The following is a 25,525-nucleotide window of genomic DNA, read 5'->3' as shown; positions in this document are numbered from 1 at the left end:
GGGGACCTTCTACAGACTTTCAAACTCAGAAATGCTCCCAGGATCCCATTACTTCTAACCCCATAAGCCTTTTGAAATCATCTTTTTTTTTTAAGTAGGCTCCACACCCAGCATAGGGTGTGATTAACAGTCATGTGCTCTACTGACTGACCCAGCTTAGGTGGTCCAAGCTGACTGGAAAAATTCAGAGAAGTATTTTTAAAAAGTTCATTCTTGGGGCGCCTGGGTGGCGCAGTCGGTTAAGCGTCTGACTTCAGCCAGGTCATGATCTCGCGGTCCTTGAGTTCAAGCCCCGCGTCGGGCTCTGGGCTGATGGCTCAGAGCCTGGAGCCTGTTTCCGATTCTGTGTCTCCCTCTCTCTCTGCCCCTCCCCCGTTCATGCTCTGTCTCTCTCTGTCCCAAAAATAAATAAACGGTGAAAAAAAAAAAAAAAAAAAAAAGTTCATTCTTTGAATTGCTATTTTGAATAGATTTCCTATTATTACAGCTCAATAACTGGGTAGCAATTTAATATTTTTATATAGAACAGAAATAATATTAAATTGCTACATATATGTAGATATGCCTATGTGTATGTTTGTATACACACATACATATGTGTATCTTGATTTGAAAGAGACAGGGTAACATGTATCTTTGTTTGAAAAATGCAGTGTAACACCATGCTTCAAAAAGAAAAGAAGTCCTGGGACACCTGGATGGCTCAGCTGGTTAAGCGTCTGACTCTTGATTTTGGCTCAGGTCACGATCTCATGGTTCTGTGAGTTCGAGCCTTACACTGGGCTCTGCGCTGACAGTGCAGAGCCTGCTTGGGATTCTCTCTCCCTCTTTCTCTGTCCCTCCCCCACTCATACTCTTTCTCAAAAAAAAAAAAAAAGAAGTCCTCATTCTGCTACATTTCATTGGCTCAGAGAGTAAGGTAGAGAAACTAGGATTGTTATATGCTTGAAAAGCAGAGTCTTAGGTCAATATGGGCAACACTCCAAGTTGGGTCCTAGTTTAGTTCTCTGTGATCATAAAGGGACTGCGATGACTTGGCCAGGCTCCTCACTTCTCACTAGGGTTGCCTGGAGATCGGCTGAGGGAACAGGAACGCCAGTATTTTTCCAGGAATGTTTGTAAAAGAACACCAAACCAGGTCCAAGGGAAACTCCTTTTCAGCAGTTGAAGGCCTTGCCTGGCCAATTTTTTGGCTAGGGTGATCTGTCCCATGTTGAAACATACCTGGAGACAGGGAAAATGAGAAATGGTAATGTAAACATGGGAAGAGTACTACGGATGAGGCTCTGGACTTAACACACTGGCTCCTTCATTTGGGGCCATTTCGGTACTTGGGCTGCTGAGGTGCTGGAGTGAGTGAACCACAGCAGGGTCTGGCTGCACTAAGGAGCACCAGGAGGACTGTGCACGCGGAAAGGAGAAAACAGGATTGTGGAGAAAACACACTCCTTTCTCATGTTCCACATGTTTGTCAGTGAATAGAGGAAGGCTGTGATTTAGAAAGTGATACTGACAGACTGAGATGGGACTGTCATTTGAGTAGAGACTCAGATGCTTCAGACGCTATTGAATGGATCTGAAATATCACCAAATTCTTTCTCTGTCTTACTAAATAGTGCACCCACCACTGTGTATTGGGGGCGGGCGCAGGAACTGAAGAACCTTGAGGTTATCATAGCCTTCACATTTTAAGACTAAACGCTCCAAGAAGGTGAGAGAGCCTATGGTGATTCCAGAAAAATCTTGGGAAGACTGCACAATAACTTCTTCTTGTAAAGGGAAAGAAATAATTATTTAACATTGCTTCAAAGACATCTAGATTGAAACACAAATAATGTGGAAATCTCTAATAATTCTTTTTGGCATTCACAGGCATTACACGTGTCAGGTAAGGTTTATACTGAAATTAGTTTTTATTTAGTTTTCTTTTTTAATTTTAAAGCTCAGCTCTCTAAGAAAACACCCCCCATGGTTTTATGAAGCTATTATGTATAAACTGATAATTATGCCAACACCTTTTGCTCTGTTATTTAATAGTAGTGAGGCTGAGAAAAGTTGCTGAGTTGTCCTGAGTTATTCTTACACAACAAATCAATTTACTGCTATATGTCCTTTGTAAATAAAGTGTCTTATGGCATGCTTTCCCCAGAGTTTCTATTTGTTATACAAATCTCATTCCCTGGGGAAATCTGATATGATACAGAATGATCTATGAAGTATATATATTTCTTTAAGTAAGATGTAGAATGGGACATAGAGAGCTCCCATTTGTATGTAACAAAGGAAAGAGACCATTTACATTTATGTGTGCCAAGGTAGAGTACATAAAGATACATAATCTGGGGAGGGGACACAGTAGCTGAGTGATGGGGTTGAGGGGGTACTTTCAAATATATGTTCTTTTTTCCCCCCTAGATTTATTGAGATGTAGTTGACCATAATATTGTGTAAGTTTAAGGTGTACAACATGATGATTTTTTATTGAGATAGAACATATAATGTATTAGTTTTATGTATTCAACATAAATTTTTTTTCTCGATGAGGACTTTTAATATCTATTAGCAATTTTCAAAAACATAATAAAGTATTGTTAACTATAGTCACTATGCTGTATGTTACATCCCTAGGACTTATTTGTCTTATAACTTGAAGTTTGTGCCTTTTGACCACTTTAACCCAAATTTTGTCCACCCCCCCCAAACTGTCCTAAAATTAGTTTACATATACTCCATTGAGCAAAGGGCGTGAATAAGCAATTCACAGAAAAATAAGTGACCGATAAACCGATAAAAATAATGTACCTTATTAAGAAATACATATTAAAGTACAATCTAACTTTCATCTACGGATTAGCAAGTTAAAAAAAATTTTTTAATGTTTATTCATTATTGAGAGATAGAAACTGAGCATGAGCAGGGGAGGGGCAGAGAGAGGGGGAGACACAGAATCTGAAGCGGGCTCCAGGCTCTGAGTCGTCAGCACAGAGCCCAACGCGGGGCTCGAACTCACAAACCATGAGATCATGACCTGAGCCAAAGTCGGACGCTCAACCAACTGAGCCACCCAGGTGCCCCGGATTAGCAAGTTTAAAACAGACTGATAACATCTGGCATTAGTAAGGATGTGAAGAAATGGGGAAAATTGGATTTGATAATCAGACAGTTCCCATCTTACAATGGTTTGACTTGATTTTTTGACTTTACAATGGTGTGAAAATGACATGAATCCAAAGAAACTATACTTTGAATTTTGATCTTTTTATGGGTAGCAACATATGATGGTATGACACTCTTGTATGCTGGGTGGCAGCAGTGGGAGCACTCCCAGTCAGCCCCAGGATCATAAGGGTGAACAATCAATGCATTTACACTTCTGTTTTTCACTTTCAGTACACTACCCAATAAGTTACATGAGACATTCAACACTTTATTATAAAACAGGCTTTGTGTTAGATGATTTTGCCCAACTGTAGGCTAATGTAAGTATTCTCACCCAGTAATGTTTAAGGTAAGCCAGGCTAAACTACAATGTTTGGTAGGTTAGGTGTATTAATTAAATGCATTTTCAAATTGTGATGGATTGGGTTTGACTAAATGATATTTTCAACTTATCATGGGTTTATTGGGATGTAACCCCATCATAAGTTGAGGAAAATGTGTCATTTTGATGGACAATTTTATTTATTTATTTATTTATTTATTTATTATATTTATTTATTTATTTATTAATTATATATTTATTAAATGTAAAATCATTCATCTTTCACCTTAGCATTTCTACCTCTGGAAATTTCTCTTCTAGGAACATTCTTACAAGGGAAAAAAGAGCTATTTACAAGAATATTCACTGTAGCAATGTTTATAGTAACCTCAAATTAGAGACAACCTAAATGCATATGAAGAAGGGACTGATTAAATAAAGTTCCATACATGCATACAATGGATTACTTGGCAACTGTAACTGGATGTGTACCAACATGCAAAAATGTTCATTCAGTCTGTACTGTTGGGAATATAAATCAACTGCAGATGAAAGAGAATGTAGGATATGATTCTATTTAAAAAATAAGAGGGGCGCCTGGGTGGCTCAGTCAGTTAAGCGTCCAGCATCGGCTCAGGTCACGATCTTCCAGTTTGTGAGTTTGAGCCCCGTGTCAGGCTCTGCGCTGACAGCCTGGAACCTATTTTGGATGCTGTGTCTCCCTCTCCCTGTCTCTCCCCCACTCATGCTGTCTCTCTCTCTCAAAAATGAATAAAACATTAAAAAAATAATAAAAAATAAAAAATAACAGAAAATAATAATGATATGACCATGTGTATATATTTGGTGGAATTTGCACCACATTATTAACCATGCTGGGGATAACATGGAGGTCTTTTCACTTCCTACAAATTGTGTATTGCTAGGTTTCAAATTTGTTAAATCTATTATCACATTATCACACTTGTTATTGCATACAAAAAACCCCAGAGAGATCTTTAAAAAGAAATAATAGCGGAACCCTCAAGGAGAAATAACTCAAACTTCAGGGTCACCCCCTGCCCTCACCTCTGACCGAAGACAGCAGAAAGTGGCCTCCTCAAACTGACAGATCTTCACCTTGTGCTTTTTCAAAAACGAGAAGGCTGAAGGCTGGCCCAGAAGACTGCTTGCCTTCCTCAAATAAAAGAAGGCCTCCAAACAAGACAAGGGATGGAGAAACAGAATTAGGATTTGGGTGACGCTAGTGGTGCGATTAGGATGAAGGCTGGAGTAAGGTTGTGCTGAGGTCAAGATGTGAATTGGAATCAGGGTTGGGTTCAGAGTTATGGGAAGTGGACGGCACGTGCAAGTCAGGGGCAGGGCCGGCAGCAGTTGGCACTCTTGTACTGGCACCTTCCCACTTCCTGTTTTCTCCTAACTCCCTTCCAGCTCCTTTCTCTCTCCAATTTCCTCCGTTTTTCACCCAAGTTCACTCTGACAGTAAGAAAGCCCACCCAAACTCCCCAGGTGCAAGGGATCGGCTGAGGGGCAGGGAGCAGAGCTTGCTCACCATGTAATTATCTGACAGGTCCAAGGAGGCAGCGGCGGTCTCCAGCAGGTAATAAAACGCACATGTGGCTTCTCCGATGACCAGGCAATGCCGGGTGAGGGGTGAGAGCACTAACTTCAGGATTTCCTCACAGTGACAGGGCTTTGTGGTCAACACGTCTTTCTCGGGGCTGGTGTGAGCCAGCTTCCTGTTCACCTGATCCAGGAACTCTTCCTCTGTTCTTTGTGGAGAGAAGATAAACTGAGAGTGGCCGCAAAGCAGCCACTCTTCTCGGGGCATCCCCAGGTCTCCGAACCACTTTTTCCAGAAAGCTTTCCTTTATAACTCATTAATTCTATGTTTAGCCTTCCCCTCCATCACTCCACCAGTTTTTGAAAATCAGGGACTTGATCTATTATGTCAAAGCCCTATTAGGGATTTTTTTAAAAAAACCTAAAGTCAATCTAAGTACCTCACAAACTAAGTGGGGAAACAATCACGTTGAAGAGTAAACTAACAACGTATGAAATAAACACATGAAAATGACACAAGGCAACAAGCAATAATACATTTGTCTATTAGCATATCTGAACTTTGTCATAGCACATTTGAACATTATTTTACACAACACCATCTTATCCTACAATGACCCTTTCAGACAGGCAAAAACTACCTTCCTTTTACTGATGAGGAAACTGAGGCTTGGAGAGCCTGAGTGCCTTCCGAATGACCTCACAGCTACTGAATGGAACCAAGACTAGAGCTCACTTCTCTGACTCCTAGTGCAGTGAACTTTTCACAGGCATGAGTTCAAAAGAGTTTAGATCTCTCTGAGATGGACATATGGGAACTGAGGAGGGCTCTGAAGAATGGTGAACACTCTGATAAGTAGGAGGATGTGGAAGCCACTTAGTATTTCAGAAAGGGGGGATTGTGTGAGTAAAGATATACAGGTTGAGTGTGGGAAGGATTCATGTAGAATACAGATTTTTGTTTGAAAACCATAAGAAATCAGGTTGGATAAAAGGACAGAAAACTCCAGCATGGCTGGTGAATTCAAGGTAGGGATATTTAAAATTGATGGGCTAGGCATTAGAATGCCAGGAGGCACGTGATTAGGAAATGTAAATTCATTTTAATATCATCCAGAGCCAAACATAATTGAGAAGGCAAATTTTTAGCGGAGAAAACAATCTACTATGTGTACAATGCATTTGAAAGCTATTAAATGAAGCTTTTTCTAAACACTAAGAAATAATTTCCCCACAAAGAATCAAAAATTGCCTTTCCAATTCTGTTAACTTGAACTCTGGGCTGAGTACAAGGCTCACTACTCCTGGGTGGTCAGAAGCCTTCCTGGTCTGCAGTTGAGGTGAGTGCCCCAGGTTAATAGTCACCTGTGTCTCACTTCCCGGCCCCCCACACCCACTGTCAGCATCTCCCTTTACCTGCAGTGTTCACGTGTGAAGGCCTCCTGACTTCTGCATTCTTTTGTCTGGAACTGAAAACTATCTGCAGGGAAAAAAAAAGATTATCATCTTTAATTATCCATCTTTGTATTAACTGAGACATTTTGAATTCCTGACTACCTCTCCTCTGCAGCTTAGTTCATGAGCTAATTGCCTCCCCCATTGTTCAAATGGTAAGGTTTAGTATCAGCCTACACACAAAATAGGATGGTAGATTACAAATTCCTTAATCCTTCAAGTAGTAACTCCTCTCAAACCTCCCAAACCAGTCCCTAATTCTATTTGCTAGAGAGATGAATAAAGAATATGTCCATCTGGTTTGATGGCTACTGCTATTTTTTTAAATATTTATTTTTGAGAGAGAGCAAGTGAGCAGGGGACGGGCAGAGAGAGGGGGGTAGAGAGGATCTGAAGCAGGGTCCGTGCTGACAGGAGAGCCCGACGCCGGGCTTGAACTCACAAACTGTGAGATCTGAGCCAAAGTCAGACGTTTAACTTACTGAACCACTCAGGCTCCCCGATGGCTACTTCTAACAGAAGAAATCCCTGAATACATGCGTATAGAGTTTATGACCAGATGGCAGTGGGCCACAGAGCGAGGCCTAGTGAGGAATATCATGAGGGAACAAGATGCTGTAGTCCATTGGAGTCTCGGTGGCCAGTAGGGGTTTTCAGCTTTACCTATCTGGCCTTAAACAGCCTTTATCCCTCAGATTTTGACTCTTCCTCTGCAGCTGCTTTCTCACAGATCAAAAAGCAAAAACTGGGATTGATGTGGAGATATTACCATTAGGGCTCAGAAGCACTGCTGGTGGGTTTGAAAGGGCACCTCGGAGAATTGTTATAGGGAGGACTTGTGTAAAGTAAAAGGACCAGTTGTCTGATTATTGAATGATGTCAAAAAGGTAGGGTAAAGTAAGGCTAAGGAAACCAAGGAACCTGGGGTTTGGCAGCATTACCACAATACACAGTTTCCAGGGGCACCATCACATCCTAGCATGATTAGCACCCTCTAGATTTGTGCAGTACCTAGTCTTCACAGCCATGCACAGAGGCCCTGAGTGTAGGAAGCATCCTCAGGGTTTGGTTGTGCTGGGAAGGTCCTGAGCCTCTCTCATACAGACGGACCAGGCTGTGTAACCTAAAGCTGACACTGACCTCTCAAAAGGAAAGAGTCATCTAGGAAATATGAATAATAGAGTAATTTCTTCACAATCCTAGACCAGGACATTCACTGTTACTTTCCTCTTTTGTCCTTGGAAAGCACAAAAGTGCAAATGCCCAAAGAGCTCATCAGCCAATGACCAATTTTTCCAAGTCACCAGTCTACCTTCACAGAGTCATCAGAATGTATAGCTAGAACAGACATTAGGATAACAGATTAATTCCTGATTTTAGTCCTTTACTACCAACAATTCACCATCTCTTCCCTACCCCTCTCCCCTGTCAACATCAGCTTCTATCAAAGTAGAAAAAGATAAGATCTGGTTGGGGCTTGACGGCTGTCTTCAATTATGGAAGAAGGCATGACTCGATTTGCATTTCCTTGATGATCAGCGATGTTGAGCATCCTTTCATGTGTCTGTTGGCCAGCTGTATTTCTTTGGAGGAATGTCTACTTATGCCTTCTGCCCATTTTTTAATTGGATTTTTTGCTTTTTGGGTGTTGAGTTTTCTAAGTTCCTTATATATTTTGGATACTAACCCTTTATCAGATAATGCCATTTGCAAATAACTTTTCCCATTCCGTAAGTTGCCTTTTAGTTTTGTTGATTGTTTCCTTCACTGTGTGGGAGTTTTTTATTTTGATGTAGTCCCAATAGTTTATTTTTGCTTTTGTTTCCCTTGCCTCAGGAGACATATCTAGAAAGAAGATGCTATGGCTGATGTCAAAGAGGTTACTGCCTGTGTTCTCTTCTAGGATTTTTATGGTATCAGGTCTTCACGTTTAGGTCTTTAACCCATTTTGTTTATTTTTTATTTTTTTATATAATTTATTGTCAAATTGGTTTCCATACAACACCCAGTTCTCATCCCAACAGGTGCCCTCCTCAATGCCCATCACCCACTTTCCCCTCTCCCCCACGCCCCCATCAACCCTCTGTTTGTTCTCCGTATTTAAGAGTCTTTTATGGTTTGCCTCCTTCCCTCTCTGTAACTTTTTTTCCCCCTTCCCCTCCCCCATGGTCTTCTGTTAAGTTTCTCAGCATCTGCATATGAGTGAAAACATATGGTATCTGTCTCTCTGTCTGACTTATGTCACTTAGCATAATACTCTCCAGTTCCATCCACGTTGCTACAAGTGGCCAGATTTCATTCTTTCTCATTGCCAAGTATTATTCCATTGTATGTAAAAACCACAACTTCTTTATCCATTCATCAGTTGATGGACATTTAGGCTCTTTCCATAATTTGGCTATTGTTGAAAGTGCTGCTGTAAACATTGGGGTACAAGTGCCCCTATGCATCAGCACTCCTGTATCCTGTATCTTGGGTAAATTCCTAGCAGTGCTATTGTTGGATCATAGGGTAGATCTATTTTTAATTTTTTGAGGAACATCCACACTGTTTTCCAGAGCAGCTGCACCAGTTTGCATTCCCACCAACAGTGCAAGAGGGTTCCCGTTTCTCCACATCCTCTCCAGCATCTTAGTCTACTGATTTGTTCATTTTAGCCACTCTGATCAGCATGAGATGGTATCTCAGTGTGGTTTTGATTTGTATTTCCCTGATGAGGAGTGACGTTGAGCATCTTTTCATGTGCCTGTTGGCCATCTGGATGTCTTCTTTAGAAAAGTGTCTATTCATGGCTTCTGCCCATTTCTTCACTGGATTATTTGTTTTTCAGGTGTGGAATTTGGTGAGTTCTTTATAGATTTTGGATACTAGCCCTTTATCTGATATGTCATTTGCAAATATCTTTTCCCCCTCCGTCGGTTGCCTTTTAGTTTTGTTGATTGTTTCCTTTGCTGTGCAGAAGCTTTTTATCTTGATGAGGCCCCAATAGTTCATTTTTGCCTTTAATTCCCTTGCCTTTGGAGATGTGTTGAGTAAGAAATTGCTGCAGCTGAGGTCAGAGAGTCTTTAGCCCATTTTGAATTTATTTTTGTGTATGGTGTAAGAAAGTAGTCCAGTTTCATTCTTTTGCATGTTTGCTGTCCAGTTTTTCCAAAACCATTTGTTGAAGAGATGGTCTTTTTCCCAATGGATATTCTTTGCTGCTTTGCCAAAGATTAATTGACCATGTAAGTGTGGGTTCATTTCTGAGTTTTCTATTCTGTTCTATTGATATATGTGTCTATTTTTGTGCCAGTAACAGTTTTGAGGACTACAGCTTTGTAATATAACTTGAGATCCAGAATTGCAATGCCTCCAGCTTTGTTTTTCTTTTTCAAAGTTGCTTTGGCTATTCGGTATCTTTTGTGGTTCCATACAAATTTTAGGATGGTTTGTTCTAGCTCTGTGAAAAATGCTGCTGGTATTTTAATAGGGATTGCATTAAATGTGTAGATTGCTTTTGGCAGTATAGACATTTTAACAATATTTGTTCTTCCAAGCCATGGGCATGGAAGGTCTTTCCATTTCTTTGCATTATCTTCACTCACAATCAGGGAAATGCAAAGCAAAACTACAATGAGATATCACCTCACACCTGTCAGAATGGCTAAAATCAACAACACGAGAAACAACAGGTGTTGGTGAGGATGTGGAGAAGGGGGAACCCCCTTACACTGTTGGTGGGAATATAAACTGGTGCAGCCACTGTGGAGAACAGTATGGAGGTTCCTCAAAAAGTTAAAAATAAAACTACCCCATGATCCAGCAATCACACTACTAGGTATTTACCCAAAGAGTACAAAAATAATAATTCAAAGGGATACATACATCCTGATGTTTATAGCAGCATTGTCTATAACAGCCAAATTATGGAAACAGCCCATGTATATGTGGTATATGTATACAATGGAATACTAGTCAGCCATAAAAAATATGAAACCTTGTCATTTGCCATGACATGGATGGAGTTAGAGAGTATTATGCTAAGCGGGATAAGTCAGTCAGAGAAAGATACATAGTTTATGATTTCTCTCATATGTGGAATTTAATAAACAAAACGAATGAGCAAAGGGGAAAAGAGAGAGAGAGAGGTAAACCAAGAAACAGACTTTTAACATAGAAAACAAACTGATGGTTACTAGAGGCAAGGTGGGTGGAGGAGTGGGGGAAATAGGTGATGGGCACTTGTGATGAGCACCAGGTGTCATATGGAAGTGTTTAATCACTATATTGTACATTTGAAGCTAATATCACACTGTACATTAACTGGAATTTACATAAAAACTTCAAGAAAAAGGAAGGCACAACTCTGAAAAATTGGTGAAGTTTCAAGAAGGTAGATTTCACCTTGATGTAAGAAGCTTTCTAACAGCTGTTGGCAATGAAATAGGCTGTCCAATAACTGAAAATGTTAAAACAAAAAAGGATGAACACTCATTTAGGATGTGGGAGAAGGGCTTTGGGAAACACCCATTCACTAATCCAAACTTCTTCAAGTAACTAACTCCTATTTATCCCTGAATTCTCACTTTTGGCATTATTTCCCTCACGGGAGAGTTCTCTCCTACTCACTTCTCAGACTGGGAGAAGGGCCCCTTCTCTACGTACCTCAATGCCTAGGTATGCGATTTTCATTGCCTTTACCATGCCATATTGGAATTCTCTATTTATATATCAACCCCAAAACTGGTAATTTCAGGGACCCAGTCTTATTCATTTTGTATTCTTAATTTTAGATGAAGCATCTGATACATACAAGGGCCCCATATATGTGTACATCGTTGAATAATTATAATAATAAAAAAAACAATAACTAAAATGTATTGAGCATTAACCATGTGCCTGGCACTATTCAAAGCACATTATATATATTTTAACTTATTTCATTCTCACAGCAACTCTATGAAATTGGTAATTTCCCCCAATTAATTGAGGTTAAGTAACTTGCCCAAGACTGCCACCCAAAACAAGCGTGATCTCTAAAGTTCTTTTTAACTCTGGGCTTACATTTTTCTTATTTCTGGTGCTTCAGGGATAAATGGATCTTTCTGCCTATTTTTCTCCCTAATCTGATTCCACCTTTTGGATAAAGAGCTCCAAGTACATGAATAAAGAGAAGCGCTGCCCACATGTCCTCTTTCTGTCCCCTGGGTTTACCTTGGGGAGAAGGCAGCTGCAGTCTGTCTGTGATCACCTGTGTTAGTACTGAGCCAGTATCTTTGTAACTACAGAACCGGGAGGTCCCACTGCAGCTCTTAGTAGAACAGATGGCAAAACGGTGGAAGGGGACAAAGTCCCCGCCATGACAGTTCCCGCAGCGGCAGGCCAAGTCTCGGAGAAAGCAGGCACATTCGAGGTGCAGGGCTATCTGCTGTGCCCGGGGCCACAGCTCCCACGCGGCTTCCCGTAAGAGCGGCACTCCAAATTCTAGCACCTCTGTCTGAGATAGGGATAGTTCCTCTTGTGGACTGAGAGGAGAGTCAGCATCTGAAATACAGGAAAATCCAAGTCTCCCTTAAAGGCCTTTTATGCTATCAGTAGAAAACTCCCAAGCACATGCTGCTAGTTTATAAGAAAATTTTATATGTAATTCCTCTGTACAAAGTATATTACACCAATCTAGTACGCAGTACCACAGAGAAGAAAGGATCAGTGGTATGGAAGTACACAGAATAGATTTCTTAGTTGTTCTTCCTAAACTGAGTTTTACTACAAATTACTATAAGCATCAAGTCATCAGAAATGCTCTATTCAAGGGGCGCCTGGGTGGCTCAGTCGGTTAAGCGGCCGACGTCGGCTCAGGTCATGATCTCACGTTCCGTGAGTTCGAGCCCTGCGTCAGGCTCTGTGCTGACAGCTCAAAGCCTGGAACCTGTTTCAGATTCTGTGTCTCCCTCTCTCTGACCCTCCCCTGTTCATGCTCTGTCTCTCTCTGTCTCAAAAATAAATAAACGTTAAAAAAAAAAAAATTAAAAAAAAAAAAAAAAAAGAAATGCTCTATTCAAATATAAGGCCCAAACTATTTCAAATGCAAAGGGAAATTGTGTGTGGAGTATATGTGCTTTGGATAGTCTATGCCACAATTTTATTCTTTCATGTGGAGAATTCAAGATTGCAAGCCATTTAATGTATATCTGGCTTTGTTCGTGACTGTTTTGGTACCAGATGTGTTTATTTCTAAAATTCAGAACAGTTTATCTTTTTCTTGTAAATTTCTAAAATTAGGAATAGTTGATCCTTTTTCTTATTATTTATATCTAGAAGGCAATAAAGGGTTATAATAAGATTTTCTGAACTAAAACACAAATACTTAAGACATGGGCTTAATTAACAAGGAGCTAGAATTCTTGGAATTAAGACAATCTGGAAAAATACAGGTTATTCACTCACTATAATCATGGCTCCTTTGTGACTAAAATGACCACCTTCCCCCATTTCTTAGCCACAGTTTTAAGAGACTGAGGCCCGTGATATAGGATACTGATGTTGTTGCTGAACACAGATATTCCCTCTCAAGACTCTGTGCTCAGGTGAGAAAAAGGGAGCAGCTCTTTCTCACCGGACTTTTTCTTCTTCTCCTCTTTGGTTTGTTCAATAATCTTGATAGAGGAAGGCACTAATATTGACTCGGCAGGAAGCTCTTGACTCTTGTTGAACCAGAGGAACACATGAATATCCACAAGAACCTTCAGCACCTGAAGCAGCTTATTTTTATCCCAGCCAGGCAGGAGGTGCTGCAATAGATCTATTTGAAAGGAGTGACCAATGACTGCAGCACACTTAACCAGCAACTGCTCCTCTGGGCTTAATTGATCCAGCTGGTTTACTGCGATTTCTGGGGGGAAAAAGAGCAATGAATGAGCTTTCTGCAAACACAGGATACGTTGTGTTGATAATCTGTTCACTTAAAAAAAAAAGGGCTCGCTTTTTGTCCTCCCCCTTCCACACTCAGTCTAACCTCTTAAAAGAGTCTTCTCTTCAAGTCCTTATTTGCCCTCATTACCTTCATTGTTCAGCCAACAACAATAATCAGGTTTTCACCACACCACTGAAACTGTGCTCTCCGTGGTCACCAAAACCTTTTGTTGGTAGACCCAAAGCTGTGCTCTGGATCATTCAGCTATGTTAACAATTCTTCCCATTTTCATGACTAGTTTTCAGACCCTTTTTTTTATTACTGCCCACTAAAAGTGGGGGCCAGGCTTTCTGATCCCAGAACTCACCTAAGAGTAAAGATCTTAACTAACTCCAAGCATAATAGCAAATCTCTCCATATTCTGACCCATACATAAGAGTAGTAGGTATTGAACCAGTAAGTCACCAAGCCCCAAATCTTGGAATAATTCGAAACCTTTTCTTTTCCCTAACAACCAATTAGTCACCCACTTATCTTCCTTCTAAATGTTCTTGTATGTTTCCTCCTAAGCAACTGTAGTGTAAGTAGTCATTTCCACCTGGATCACTAGGATACCCTGTTTGGAACATCTCCAATTTCCTCTCACTCTTATCTCAATAATATATTAACTAGCAGTAGAATCATGTATATAAAGTACAGATACAATTATGTCAGGGCCCCTTTTTAATACTTTTATAACTTATGTGGCCTTTTACAATCTAGCCTTGGCATTTCATTTATGCCAAGGCTTTGCTGAATGAGCTATTTGTTTTGGTTTACAAGTTAACAAATCTTTTTAACAAATCCCGTGGACGATACTGACCTTGGGTTAACTTTTCGGCTGTTTCCTAGGATCCTGATTAAATGAGAATGCCAGCTAAGTTATCAGGTAACACTGCTTATGCTAACAATGATCCCTGATTGGAAACTGAATTTGGACTAGGACCACTGTGAATAAGCTATAAATAACTGGTGGTAAGCCACAGTTCTAGGCTTGTGTGTGTTAATTCTTGTCATAGGTCATGTCCCTTGCAGATCCTGGAGTCTATGCCTGTGGGGCTGTTATAAGAGATACTAGTTCCTAGTTGGGACATGGGGCTTCTAAGCACCCATCCATCGTGGCCTCATTCCATCACACCTAAGCTATTCTTGAGGCTCCAGAGAATAGCAGTAGAAACTGCTGTGAGGACTTCCACTAAAGAAATCCTATATGATGCTATTTTCTGACCTGTATGCTTCTAAGTCAGTAAAGTCAAGCCAAGTGAGGCCTGTTGTAGTTGTAGGAGTGTAAACTATCGAGATGGATCTACAGACACCAGAGTGCTAGCTTATAATAGCTAACATTCACTGAATAGCTATTATGTATGATGACTAATCCCCTTAAGGTAGGGTCTATCATTATCCTCACTGGAGTGATGAGAAGACTGAGGCTTAGACAAGTTTATCTGAGCATTCATAGCCAGTAAGTGGAGGAGCCAGTAGTACCCAGGTTTTTCTGATACCAGAACCTTGGCTCCTAACTAACTAGCAAGGTGTTCTGTATTGCTGTTTCGTATGCATGTCTTATATTCTCAATAAGATCATACTGGACTTGAAGGCAGCCTTATTCACCATAATATTCCCAAAGAGTGCTTAATATGGTACCCTGGCCACAGACAGTTGAACAGAGCATGAAATAAACCCAACTTCCTCATTTCTAAGAAGAACATCCCTTGTCTGACTATGCCTACTCAGATCTGATGGTTTCTTCATTCTTTATCTCAGCAGTCATTATAAACTTACTTTCCACTTTTGATTAAACTCCTGCTATGTGTATAATACTGTCTCTTCAGTAGCACCATAGATTTTCTTAAATCTTGGCCACATTATCTCCCTTGCTTACTGCCTCCTCCAGCACAGGAGGGAAGGGAAACACAGGACATAATTTTTATTAAATAACGAGGAGACTGTCCTCGGTCATTAGCCCCAGGGAACAACAGGCTCACTCAAGTAAAATACGGCTCAAGTAGCATTACAAGTCTCTCAGGGGCTCTTTGGGCAGTGCCGGAACTTATTTCTAGAAGGCAGGTTTCTTTTTTCTGAAGAAAAGGAAGCTCACATGACAATGAGAGACCTATATTCAATCAACCACCAAATTACTAAGTGCAATGACAACTGTCATTGGCTCACTTGAGGTTTTCAAGTGACCTGCCTTTTAATAATGGTGGGAGAAGCACAGTATCCAAGTTCACATCATCCTTGACTGTGCAGATATAAAGTTCCTGGTCTTCAGAGCCAGCAGGAGGAATGCTGTACATTGTGGATTTCATGGCATTGGCTGCAGGAAAAGAAGACTATAACTGAGGACAACACCATGCTCAGTGACTGTAGTTTTAAAGGCACAAAAATACAAGAATTTAGTCAAGAAACTAACAGGATGAAGGTAAAAGAGCATTATGTTTAAAGTGGCTTACCCCTCCCATCCTGTTTTCTGATTTTCTCTTACAAACTGACAACACTTTCCGTACAGTATGGTATCCAGCATTCTCACTCTTCCTGTTTACTTTCTAGTAGCTCTCTCTTCTATTACATCACAGCCCTAGGATGCCTTTCCAGATTTACACATGCTTCACCCCTTCCTCCTCTCTCCCATCCCCCATCCATCCTTCTCATCAGTAATGTGCAATTCTCTACTGAACTCTCCTGCTTATAAATCTTCTTCTCCTATCCCACCTCCTGGGCTGCTCAAAAAGGAACTATAATATAGTAGATTGATTGACTCCATTAAGCTCTCTGAGGGAGGCCAAGAAGGCTTAATCTTGCTTATAATATTATCAGGGAATAGAATAGGCACACGTCTCATAAAGGTCTGGTGATGCCATGTCAAAGAATAAACTCCAGCAGTTGGACCAGGGTAGAACCCTGGAAACTAAGCTCACCTGAGAGGGTCTCCCACTTGCTGTTCTCCTCCTCCTTTTGGAGATCATGAAAGACCAATATGTCTTTAGAGAGAAGGTCCTGGCATAAGACCTCACAGTAGAGGGGGTTTCCAAAGCACCTGTGAAGAAGGTAGCTGTGGAGAGGTAAGTAGGGGATTGCTGACTAAAGATGCCCACTTGAAGAGAGCCAAGCACAAGGGTATTTCATACTGAGGAATATTTCTTCTTTTTTAAAGTCAGCTCTTGATGATATACACTAACAGAGGTAAGCAGCAGCACAGAAATGTAAAAAGAAAAATTGATTGTTTTGACATGTATTTTAGCAGTAACTTTTCTATTTTGTTTCTATTGCTGTTAAAAAGAACATCCCCTTACCAAAGAGCCCCAGAAAGTGGCCTGACCACATATAAATGACACGTTAACCAAGCCATCCAAGTCCTAGCTGTCTTGTGAAAACCTGGATGGATAGCTCAGGGAGGTAGCCCTTTACTGGTTTACTAGGAGATGGTCTATCTTTAAATCTGGCCCCATTACGGTTATTAATGCCATTCTCTCCCCCAATTCTGGTAAGTGAGACGTGAGCCTTCTCACTTACATTATGGCACTGACTCTGCCCTTAATGAAGCGCCCAGCTAGTCCTAGCCACTCACATCTGCAGCTCTTGGGGGATGCTCACCACCCCCAGTTCCCAACATGCCATTCTCAACAGTGAGGTCGCTGCCAACTTCAAAATGGGCACAAGGACAGCTTGAGAGTTCTGCAGGAAGTGCTGGGCACAGTCACACAGGGTGATGGTAGGGGTCAATGTCATCACCATGATGATGGGCACAGAGGAGAGCAATGTTTCCAAAAACTCCCAGGAAGCTGCATCCATATATTGGGCTTCGTCAATGAGGAAAATCAGCGGTGTTTCCCTCACTGCCTGAAAATAATAGCAAAGAAACAATGATAACCTCTGAGTAGAATGAAGTCACCTGATTTTCAAATTTCACCATGAATTTCCCAACAGCAGTTTAAATAAAATGTTAATACAGGCTGGGGTTTTCAGAATAAAATGTCCTAAGTCCAGGTAATATTTTACTTTACAAATATAAAATATAACCATTGTATCTAATTTCTAAAGCAATGTACTGAGTTTCTTTGGACAAGAAAATACTCTTACTGAAAAACAAAATAAACATCAAAATATTCTCCAAATCAAACTTGAAGCTTTCAAATATTTAATTTTGGCAAAGGCTTCAAACTGTGTGGGAATGAATTCATAAGACTTTATATCCACAATTTCCAAACCAGGGTGCACATCAGAATTACCTGACTGCTTGTTAAAACTACCAACCACCAGGCCCCACTTTAAAAAAACATACTCATTTTTATCCACATTCCCCACTCCCCTGCTGCAGCAGGTATGGTGTTTACTGTAATACTTTTGTTTGTATTGTGTTCTTATAAAATGTGCGTCATTGTTTTGTCAAGCAAACTGTTTTTATGTAAATGCTACTGTATTACAGATCTCATTATTTCTCTCCTTTTATTCAGGATTATTTTTAAGATCACTCTGTGTTGCAACGTTTTCATCTATTCCCTTACTTCTAAACTTCTGTATTACACTTACCAGTGTTCATCCACGAGTTCATGCCAATACCTCCCTCACCTCCACAATCACTGCAGTGAGCAGACTCCCTGGAACACAGATCCAGGAGGGGAAGCACTAGGTCTAGAGGATGCATGTTATTAAAACTTGACTAGTTACTTCTAGGCTGATTTCCAGAATGATGTTATCAGTTTCTGCTCATTTTTGACTCTGTAACCTGGGTTAAGGCTTGAGTGTATCTGTAATTAATAGGAGGTAAAACAGCTATCCACTTGCGTTTAGAAACTACTGTTTTAAAATTAACTAAAATTTCATTAAGAAACAAGGATCAGGGAAGAGCAAAGCATTTTTCTTGTATGCTGTACAACAGGATTGATTCAAGGTTAAATATAGATACAAACAATGAAGATATCAACAAATAGGCAGGCCCAAGTCAAGGTGTGCTATGGAGAGATTAAAGTAAGTACAAACTATCTCCACATAGTAAGAGTTAAGAGTATGTAGCAAAAGTACCCACCTCCTGGAGCACTTGAAAAAAACATGCCTTAACCTTCTTTTGTCTGGTCAGGTCATCCATGTGCGAAACTTTGAAGGATAAGGGAAACTAACCAAGAAAATTATTCATATATTAGCTTTTGCAGTGACAATCTAATAAAAATATACAGGTTCTCCAAAGGGAACAGAAAATGATTCTATCTTGAGTGAGAATGCGTTTCTTCTATTGCACTGGGCATAGGGACACAAATCCCAATCCAACATCAATATTTAGTTCAAAGAGTAAGATGGAAAATCCACTGGCAGTTTTGGAGAGATAGCTCCTCTCCATACCCAGACTCTTGCAAGCCCTTAAAGGGTCATGACTAAGAAGTAAAGGGACAGGTTGGACTTAGTGATGTCACTTTGGACAGCTCCAGTACCCCAGTTATTCCAAGCATACCAGAATGAATGAGCACATGAGACTTGTCAGAAAGAACTGCAACGAGTATCTCCTAACATTGTGCCAGGCCTAGGCACATGAGTTACCATGGACCTGAGAGTCAAAGTTAGGTTATTCCTCCACCACTTTGGCAAGGGTGAGTGAGGGCCTCGGGCAAGGCCTAAGACAGGGCTATGCTACGGAATTGGAGAAATTTTCATTTTCTCTATTTTCCTTTAGATAGAATGCCCTGTAGGTTTGGCAGATGAGGAGAAGTGATGGAGGATGAATAAGAATTATAGACCAGGGAATTCTTAGCCTGCTTACTCTTGGGTACCACATAAATCCTAGACCACTGGAAGCTTCTGAGATTCAGATGCTGGTTCAAGTGACATACTCCATGGTCAGGGTTAAAGAACAAAACATTGCAACCGGCTTGAGAACACATGGATACAATTGCTGGGGATGCTCAACTGGCCAGTATCACCCAGACAGATTTAGCATTCTCACATTTATACTGTGATCTCTTATACTACTTCCTTTAAAATGTATGTGCAAATCATATAAAGTACTATAATTATCATTTCACGGGTGAAAAAATTTAGGCTCAGACTAAGAGATCTGTGCCATGACATATGATTAGTACTGGAGTCAGTCCTAGAATCTATTCTTTTCAAAAAAGAGAAAGTCTGGGTTTTGGTGTCGAAGGGATTTCAAATCTCAATCCTGCCACTGCTAACTAAATGTTCTTAAGCTATACAAATATGGCCTAAGGGCATTAGATTAGAAAACAATTCTGAGTCCAACTATTCATCAAAAGTAACATCAGTAATCCAATTCGGAAAGCCACGGCTTTCATTACCTTCACAAAGAAGAGGTCATTAAAAAGACAGTGAAGAGGTTCCTCCACCATCCCACAGAGCTGTTTGTGTAGGCACTCCTGGCGGTAATAGGCTGGACATGTGTCAATCTCAAAGAAGATGGCCATGAGGGTCTGGATGGCATAGAAGCACTGCTTGAAATCTGTTTCCTTCAGCTTCAATGGCAACACCCTGGTGAATGTCACTATGGTCACTGGGAGTGCCTTGACCCACAGAGAGGTTACTCACTCCACCAGCCCAAGGATGCTGAGTCTAATGACAAAAGAGTCTCACCAACAAGAGAAAGGAGCCTCAAGAGAAGCAGACATTCAACCAGAAAGCAGGAGTCTTTACCTGTGTCCTTCTTTCTGGGCCAGGAAGTTTATTTCAGCCAACAGCTGACTTTTGCCATAGCCTTTTCCACCTTCATACAAAACTGCATGCCCTTTCTTCTGGTGCAAACACCCCTGCTGTGCCATTCGAAAGGCTTCCAGTTCTTTTTCCCGATCTGTAGAGAGACAGGGAGTACCTAATACTCCTGTGCTTTTTGGTAGACACTCTCTTATTTATTTTGCAAAGGTAATTCTCAGAATGGCTTCTCCCCTAGAACCCTGGGTAGAATCCCATTCTTTGATGAGGTTTCACATCTCTTTCCATAAAATCAACTCTGGACTATACACAAGTGTGCTGGGCTTGGGGGTTCGCTCCAGAATTTAAGTAACAACATTAAGAATAATTAGACATCACATAGACATGGGAGCTACTGTATCTTCTTAGCTTTTTGTAAAAATTTCCATTGTAACAATTTAGTCCTCAAAGTTGGTCACTGCTATGTAAAGATAATAACCTAAGAGATACAAATTAAGACAAATATAAAGACAGGGAATACACAGTGTGGGATTTAACAGTCTTGCTGTTCTCTTTCCTGTCTCACGATGAGGAATTTCCCTCTAAAGATGATCCACAACAAGCTGAGCAGACCTCAACAGCCGAACTCTGACTTACAAAGATTCTTACTAAATGTTGGTACTTCTCAGGCACAGTGAGAAGACTCCATCTGAAGTGTAAACATTCAGCAAGGAAAAGAAATGGCAAGACTGCTTCAAAATGAACATAAATTCACTAAGAAGGCTGCTCTCTATTTTTTTAAATACAGGCTTAGAAGCATTTTGGTCTTGCATTTTTTTAAAAATCACATTTAACCGTCAATAGCTGAAAAAATACGAATTAAGGTAGGAAAGAAAACTCACCTAACAAAGGGTGATTTTTATTTCTCTCTCTGGCCAAATGTCTCTTCCCAAACATTCTGGGAAAAAGGACAAAGGGAAATGTGTCTATTAAAAATAGATTGGGATAGACAGAATATATATCTCTAAGTAGATAGAGAACAATTTATGCTCATCAGCAAGTACCTTCAGATAACTAAAAAGGCCCAGAATTCTATATAAAAGAGTTTTAAAAAATTAAGCATCTTTGGGAGGAGGTAGGGGGGAGTTATTGATTGTTCCAGGCTCAGAGAAGTAAATAAATTGTGAAGTACCCAAAGGAAAAGAAGAACATCCAGATTAGTGACCTACTGAATTCTCTTCCTGTTGGATAGCACTATAAAAGTTCACTCAGGAACTAGCTAAGAGCTAAACAAAAAAGCTAAAGATCTCAGACACCAAACCCTCCTCTTATGTCTCTTATTCCAGCAAGCCAGGACTAGAAGCATCTTTCTTTCTAGTTTCATACAAACACTGGTTATTCCTATATTCTGATTGTGTAAAAGAGAGAATAAACTATCACATAATGACACTCACATACATCTTCTATGGCCAAGGTATTCATACATCTTCCCCGGGTTGGAGATGTTTTTCATCATTTTCTCTGGGAGCTTCTTGAAGTTGTAAGCAGGTAGCATGGATCTTAGATATGTTACCTCATCACAGGACACCAAACCTGGATAAGCAGTTATCATTCTGGCCACAAGGCTCACCTTTGGGCCAATAACTGTGTCAGGGAGACAGTAAAGGATAGAGAATTTTTGGACCATCTCCTCTACAATCATCCCCTAACTCACAGAGGTAACAGGCCAATGTCCTATTCTACCTGTATATTCATGTCTTGCTACTGCCCCAATCACACCGCAGAATACTGGTCCATTGGTGATACTGATGGAAACAAGCCTGGGGATCGGAAAAGCAACAGTGGGTAAGTACAGTTAGAAGCCTCCAAGTCAGGCACTCGATCTGTCACTCCTCAGATCAAGATGTCTAGTTTTAGAGCTCAGAATAGAAAAGGTCAGAGACTGCTGTCCATCTATATCATATGATACATACAAAGTACAAAGAAAGAAAATAGTCCTCACACTCAAGGAATTTTAGTCTGGGAGCTATTATCAGTAGAAAAACTAAATAAAAGTACCTTAGATCTGTTAGATCGTTTATATATGTTTTATATGTTTTTTGAAGTACTCTCAAATTGATTACCTCATCTGATCCTTTGAGGGGTAATTAACAACAAATATGTGAGGTATGCAGGGCAAATACTTTAACCCCATTTGGCAAACAAAAACAAAAGCAAAACCCACAACTGAAGGAGCTAATTAACTTTCTTAGAGTTACATAGCAGGAGTCAATAGTAGAGTCAGAATGAGAACTCAGGCCTCCTGACTCCTAGACCAATGTTATTTCCTCTATACAATGCTGCCTCAAATAAAACTCCAAAATTAAAAGTAGATCAAAAGGTATCAGTACAGGGTTAATGGATCAAATAATGCTAGAATGTCAGAGTAAAGGAATAATCAGAAGGTCAGGCTGTTGATGGAAGCCTTCCGGAAGCAAATTAGTCTTTGGAATGTATTTTAAAAATGAGTGATATTTTCTCATTCATTCATTCATGCATGCATGCATAGGTTCGTTCATTTAACAAACACTGACAAGTATGTATAGTACCAAGAACTGGCCTAGGTGTTTAAAATACCTTGCTCTGGAAAAGTTTAGTGTTGGGCAGAGGGAGGGTGGTAGAAATTGAGGGAGGCAAAGAGACAAATTTATAAGTTAGTAAGACAAATACTACATATTAGAGATCAGTACAGCAAATTAACAGCAAACAGAATGGATGCATTAACTCACACTAGAGAGTTAGAAAAAGCACTCAGAAAGGAGATGACATGACTGGACGTTTAAACTGAAGTACTGCCAAAGTGGGGCAACAGCATTGTATCCAATGGGGAAAGGCAGAGACTCTGAAAAGCCTGCTGTGTTTGTGCAAAACGAAGCAGTTCAAGATGGCTACAGCACAGACAGTGTGTTGGGAGTAGGGAAAAGTGAAGGGAAAGTGGTCCTCCCAATGCCAGGGATGGGGAAGCACTAGACATATGAATTATTTAAAAGGGGGACATATACTGTTTCAGGTGAAGCAAAGGCTCAAAGGTGGCAAATTCATACAGTAGCAAGGGAATAATCAGATTTTCTTGATGTGAAAATTTCATGTGACAGATAAGATAGGCAGATGGACAAAGGAGGGTGCAATGAGGCATAAATTAGTTTCAAGTTCAATCCACATATAAGCCATTTTCGCAGAGGCGTGAAAAGTGGCAACAATGCTAACATTATTGTCTCCGATTCCATCAAAACTCTCCTGCCTTGCTCTGAGGCAGGATTGAAGGCAGGATTGAAGACTCTTACCTGGGCCCATTGCTCAGGGTGGATAAGAGACACCCAAGACAAGAACCAGGCAGCTGTCTGCTGCCACAGCAAGAATAAGACTAAACATCTGATGTTTCACCATGCTTCCTTGGTCTGCAATGCCCTTTCTTGCTTTCTCCAACTGTTGAACTCCTTCCCTTCTCAAAAGTTGCCTGTATAGTCAAGATTTCTCTGAGACCTCTAGGGAAAACTAACTCTTTCTTCCCAGAGCACTTTGCTGCAGCTCCTATAGCATTTTATTCCTGCACTTACATTTCAGGTTATTAAAGTTAGTTGTTTACTTAGTGAAGGGGGTAGTGTCTTATTTTTCTCTACCTCCATCACAACTAGCACAGTGCCTGGCTCAAGAGTAGTGTTCAATGAATGCTTGTTGAATGAATGAGTTTATGAATGAGATAAACTCAGCTAATTAACAAGGCTGTAGGAACAAAGCAAGTAATACTTTTCTCACTTGGTCATTTCTTGTATCTTTCTACTGCACTTTAGAATCCCCCCTTGTTCTTCCTGGCAGTCCATATTCCTTCTTCCTTTTTAAAAAGAGATTCTTCACTGATGAAAAATACACTCTTTATTCAACATATATGGAGATGAATAAAGAGGTGCTGAAAAACTATAATGACGAGATTCTGAGACTCACTCCCTGAATCTCAAAAATATCCTGGAGAAATAGTCACAAGCCAGAAAACAGAAAAGCCTGATTAATCATAGGACTCAGAGAATCCTCTTTCTTCTGTAAATGAACTGAAAACTGAAGGTGTTTCCTAGGTTAGAAAGGGGATGGGGCGCCTGGGTGGCACAGTCGGTTAAGCGTCCGACTTCAGCCAGGTCACGATCTCGCGGTCCGTGAGTTCCAGCCCCGCGTCGGGCTCTGGGCTGATGGCTCGGAGCCTGGAGCCTGTTTCCGATTCTGTGTCTCCCTCTCTCTCTGCCCCTCCCCCGTTCATGCTCTGTCTCTCTCTGTCCCAAAAATAAATAAACGTTGGAAAAAAAAAAAAAAAAAGGGAATTTAGAAGATGACCCGAGGTGAACAGGGTCATTGAAAAAGGAGACATGGAATGTGGTTCTGGGTCTGGGTGAGGCTGATGTGATGCAGACAGGCATGAGCAATAGTATTCGTTACTGACGACATCACACAGGCAACCCTGAGGCTACATCTCTACACTTGAATTTCAGGAGAAGGCGGCAAGCTTTAGCATCTTGTTAGTGCAGCATTTCCCAAAATACGCTCCTCAGAACATTCATTCTTCTGGATGTTTATAGGTCTTTCTGGAGAAAAGTGGCCATCAGGTGAATTTGGGAAATGTTGATTAAAACAAAATATAACAAATTTCTTTAAGTCTACCCAGAACCTTTGACGTTAATTTATATTGTGAACCTTTAAGAAGGAAATATACTTTGCGTATCTTCCCAAACATATTTGGCCATGAAAATCTTCTTTTCATGATTTACTAAGGAACTAATGTTACTAAATTAGTAATTATCTTCAAGGAAAAAAACGCTGACCTAGGAACCAGCTTTCAGGCTCTGGTATTGTCAAGCTATGTGGCTTACCAACATAACCTCTGGATCTTAGTTTCTGGATTCTTAGTTAAGAAGAGATCATCATCAGATGAAATGAACTCTCAGATTCTATCTAGCTCTTAAAATCTACTATATTCTAAAATCAATAAGACTGAAAGCATAAACTAGGCCTAAGAAATGACTATCTCATTCAGGAGTAAGGGCCAAGGGCAGGACTCTTAAAGGCCACAAGCCAATGTAAAATTCAACAGCACACAAGGACCAGCACTAGAAGCGATGGCCCAACACACCCATACTACAGAGATAAGTGGGAAGTGGGCCGTAGGAGTATCTGCAGATCCCATCAAGTTTAAAAGAAGTGCCAACACATATCTACCTTGGGCTAAGAGTTTGACTATCTGTGAAGCAACCTATGTATCTTTCTTATTTGTAAAATAAAAAGTTGGGTCAGATAATTTCTAAGTTACTGCTCAGTACTAATATTCTATAAGAATATTATAGATATTATAATGCCTCTACAATGGTATCACATTAGTAATATATACTATGCCTTTTGGAGAGTATTTGCCTTTTATAAGAGGCAACTGTGAGGTA

The 25,525-nt window shown here is 40.4% G+C and overlaps 1 protein-coding gene across 15 annotated transcripts in view; it reads right to left on the bottom strand.

Annotated features, from left to right (window-relative positions):
- LOC123608342 (adenylate cyclase type 10-like) overlaps nt 1-25,525 on the bottom strand; it is a 51,472-nt gene that overhangs the window by 6,000 nt on the left and 19,947 nt on the right. For all 15 annotated transcript variants that reach the window (XR_006717201.1, XR_006717202.1, XR_006717200.1 and 12 more), the window contains 15 exons: nt 21,810-21,886; nt 21,521-21,710; nt 20,969-21,024; nt 20,073-20,226; nt 19,721-19,910; nt 18,460-18,546; nt 17,002-17,273; nt 16,352-16,485; nt 15,625-15,750; nt 13,098-13,373; nt 11,696-12,025; nt 6,461-6,524; nt 5,034-5,253; nt 4,550-4,675; nt 1,052-1,224 (listed from right to left, as the gene is read on the bottom strand). Coding sequence is in view for 12 of the 15 variants with exons in the window: in XM_045498104.1 (XP_045354060.1) it covers nt 1,052-1,224; nt 4,550-4,675; nt 5,034-5,253; nt 6,461-6,524; nt 11,696-12,025; nt 13,098-13,373; nt 15,625-15,750; nt 16,352-16,485; nt 17,002-17,273; nt 18,460-18,546; nt 19,721-19,910; nt 20,073-20,226; nt 20,969-21,024; nt 21,521-21,710; nt 21,810-21,886 (2,475 nt within the window). In the remaining 3 variants the exon portion in view is untranslated. The remainder of the gene's footprint in view (nt 1-1,051; nt 1,225-4,549; nt 4,676-5,033; nt 5,254-6,460; nt 6,525-11,695; nt 12,026-13,097; nt 13,374-15,624; nt 15,751-16,351; nt 16,486-17,001; nt 17,274-18,459; nt 18,547-19,720; nt 19,911-20,072; nt 20,227-20,968; nt 21,025-21,520; nt 21,711-21,809; nt 21,887-25,525) is intronic.

The sequence above is a fragment of the Leopardus geoffroyi genome, chromosome B2 (genome assembly GCF_018350155.1).
Source record: "Leopardus geoffroyi isolate Oge1 chromosome B2, O.geoffroyi_Oge1_pat1.0, whole genome shotgun sequence".
Classification (NCBI taxonomy): Eukaryota; Metazoa; Chordata; class Mammalia; order Carnivora; family Felidae; genus Leopardus; species Leopardus geoffroyi.
Note: the sequence above shows the minus strand (reverse complement) of the source record. Positions and strands in the feature narration are given on the sequence as shown.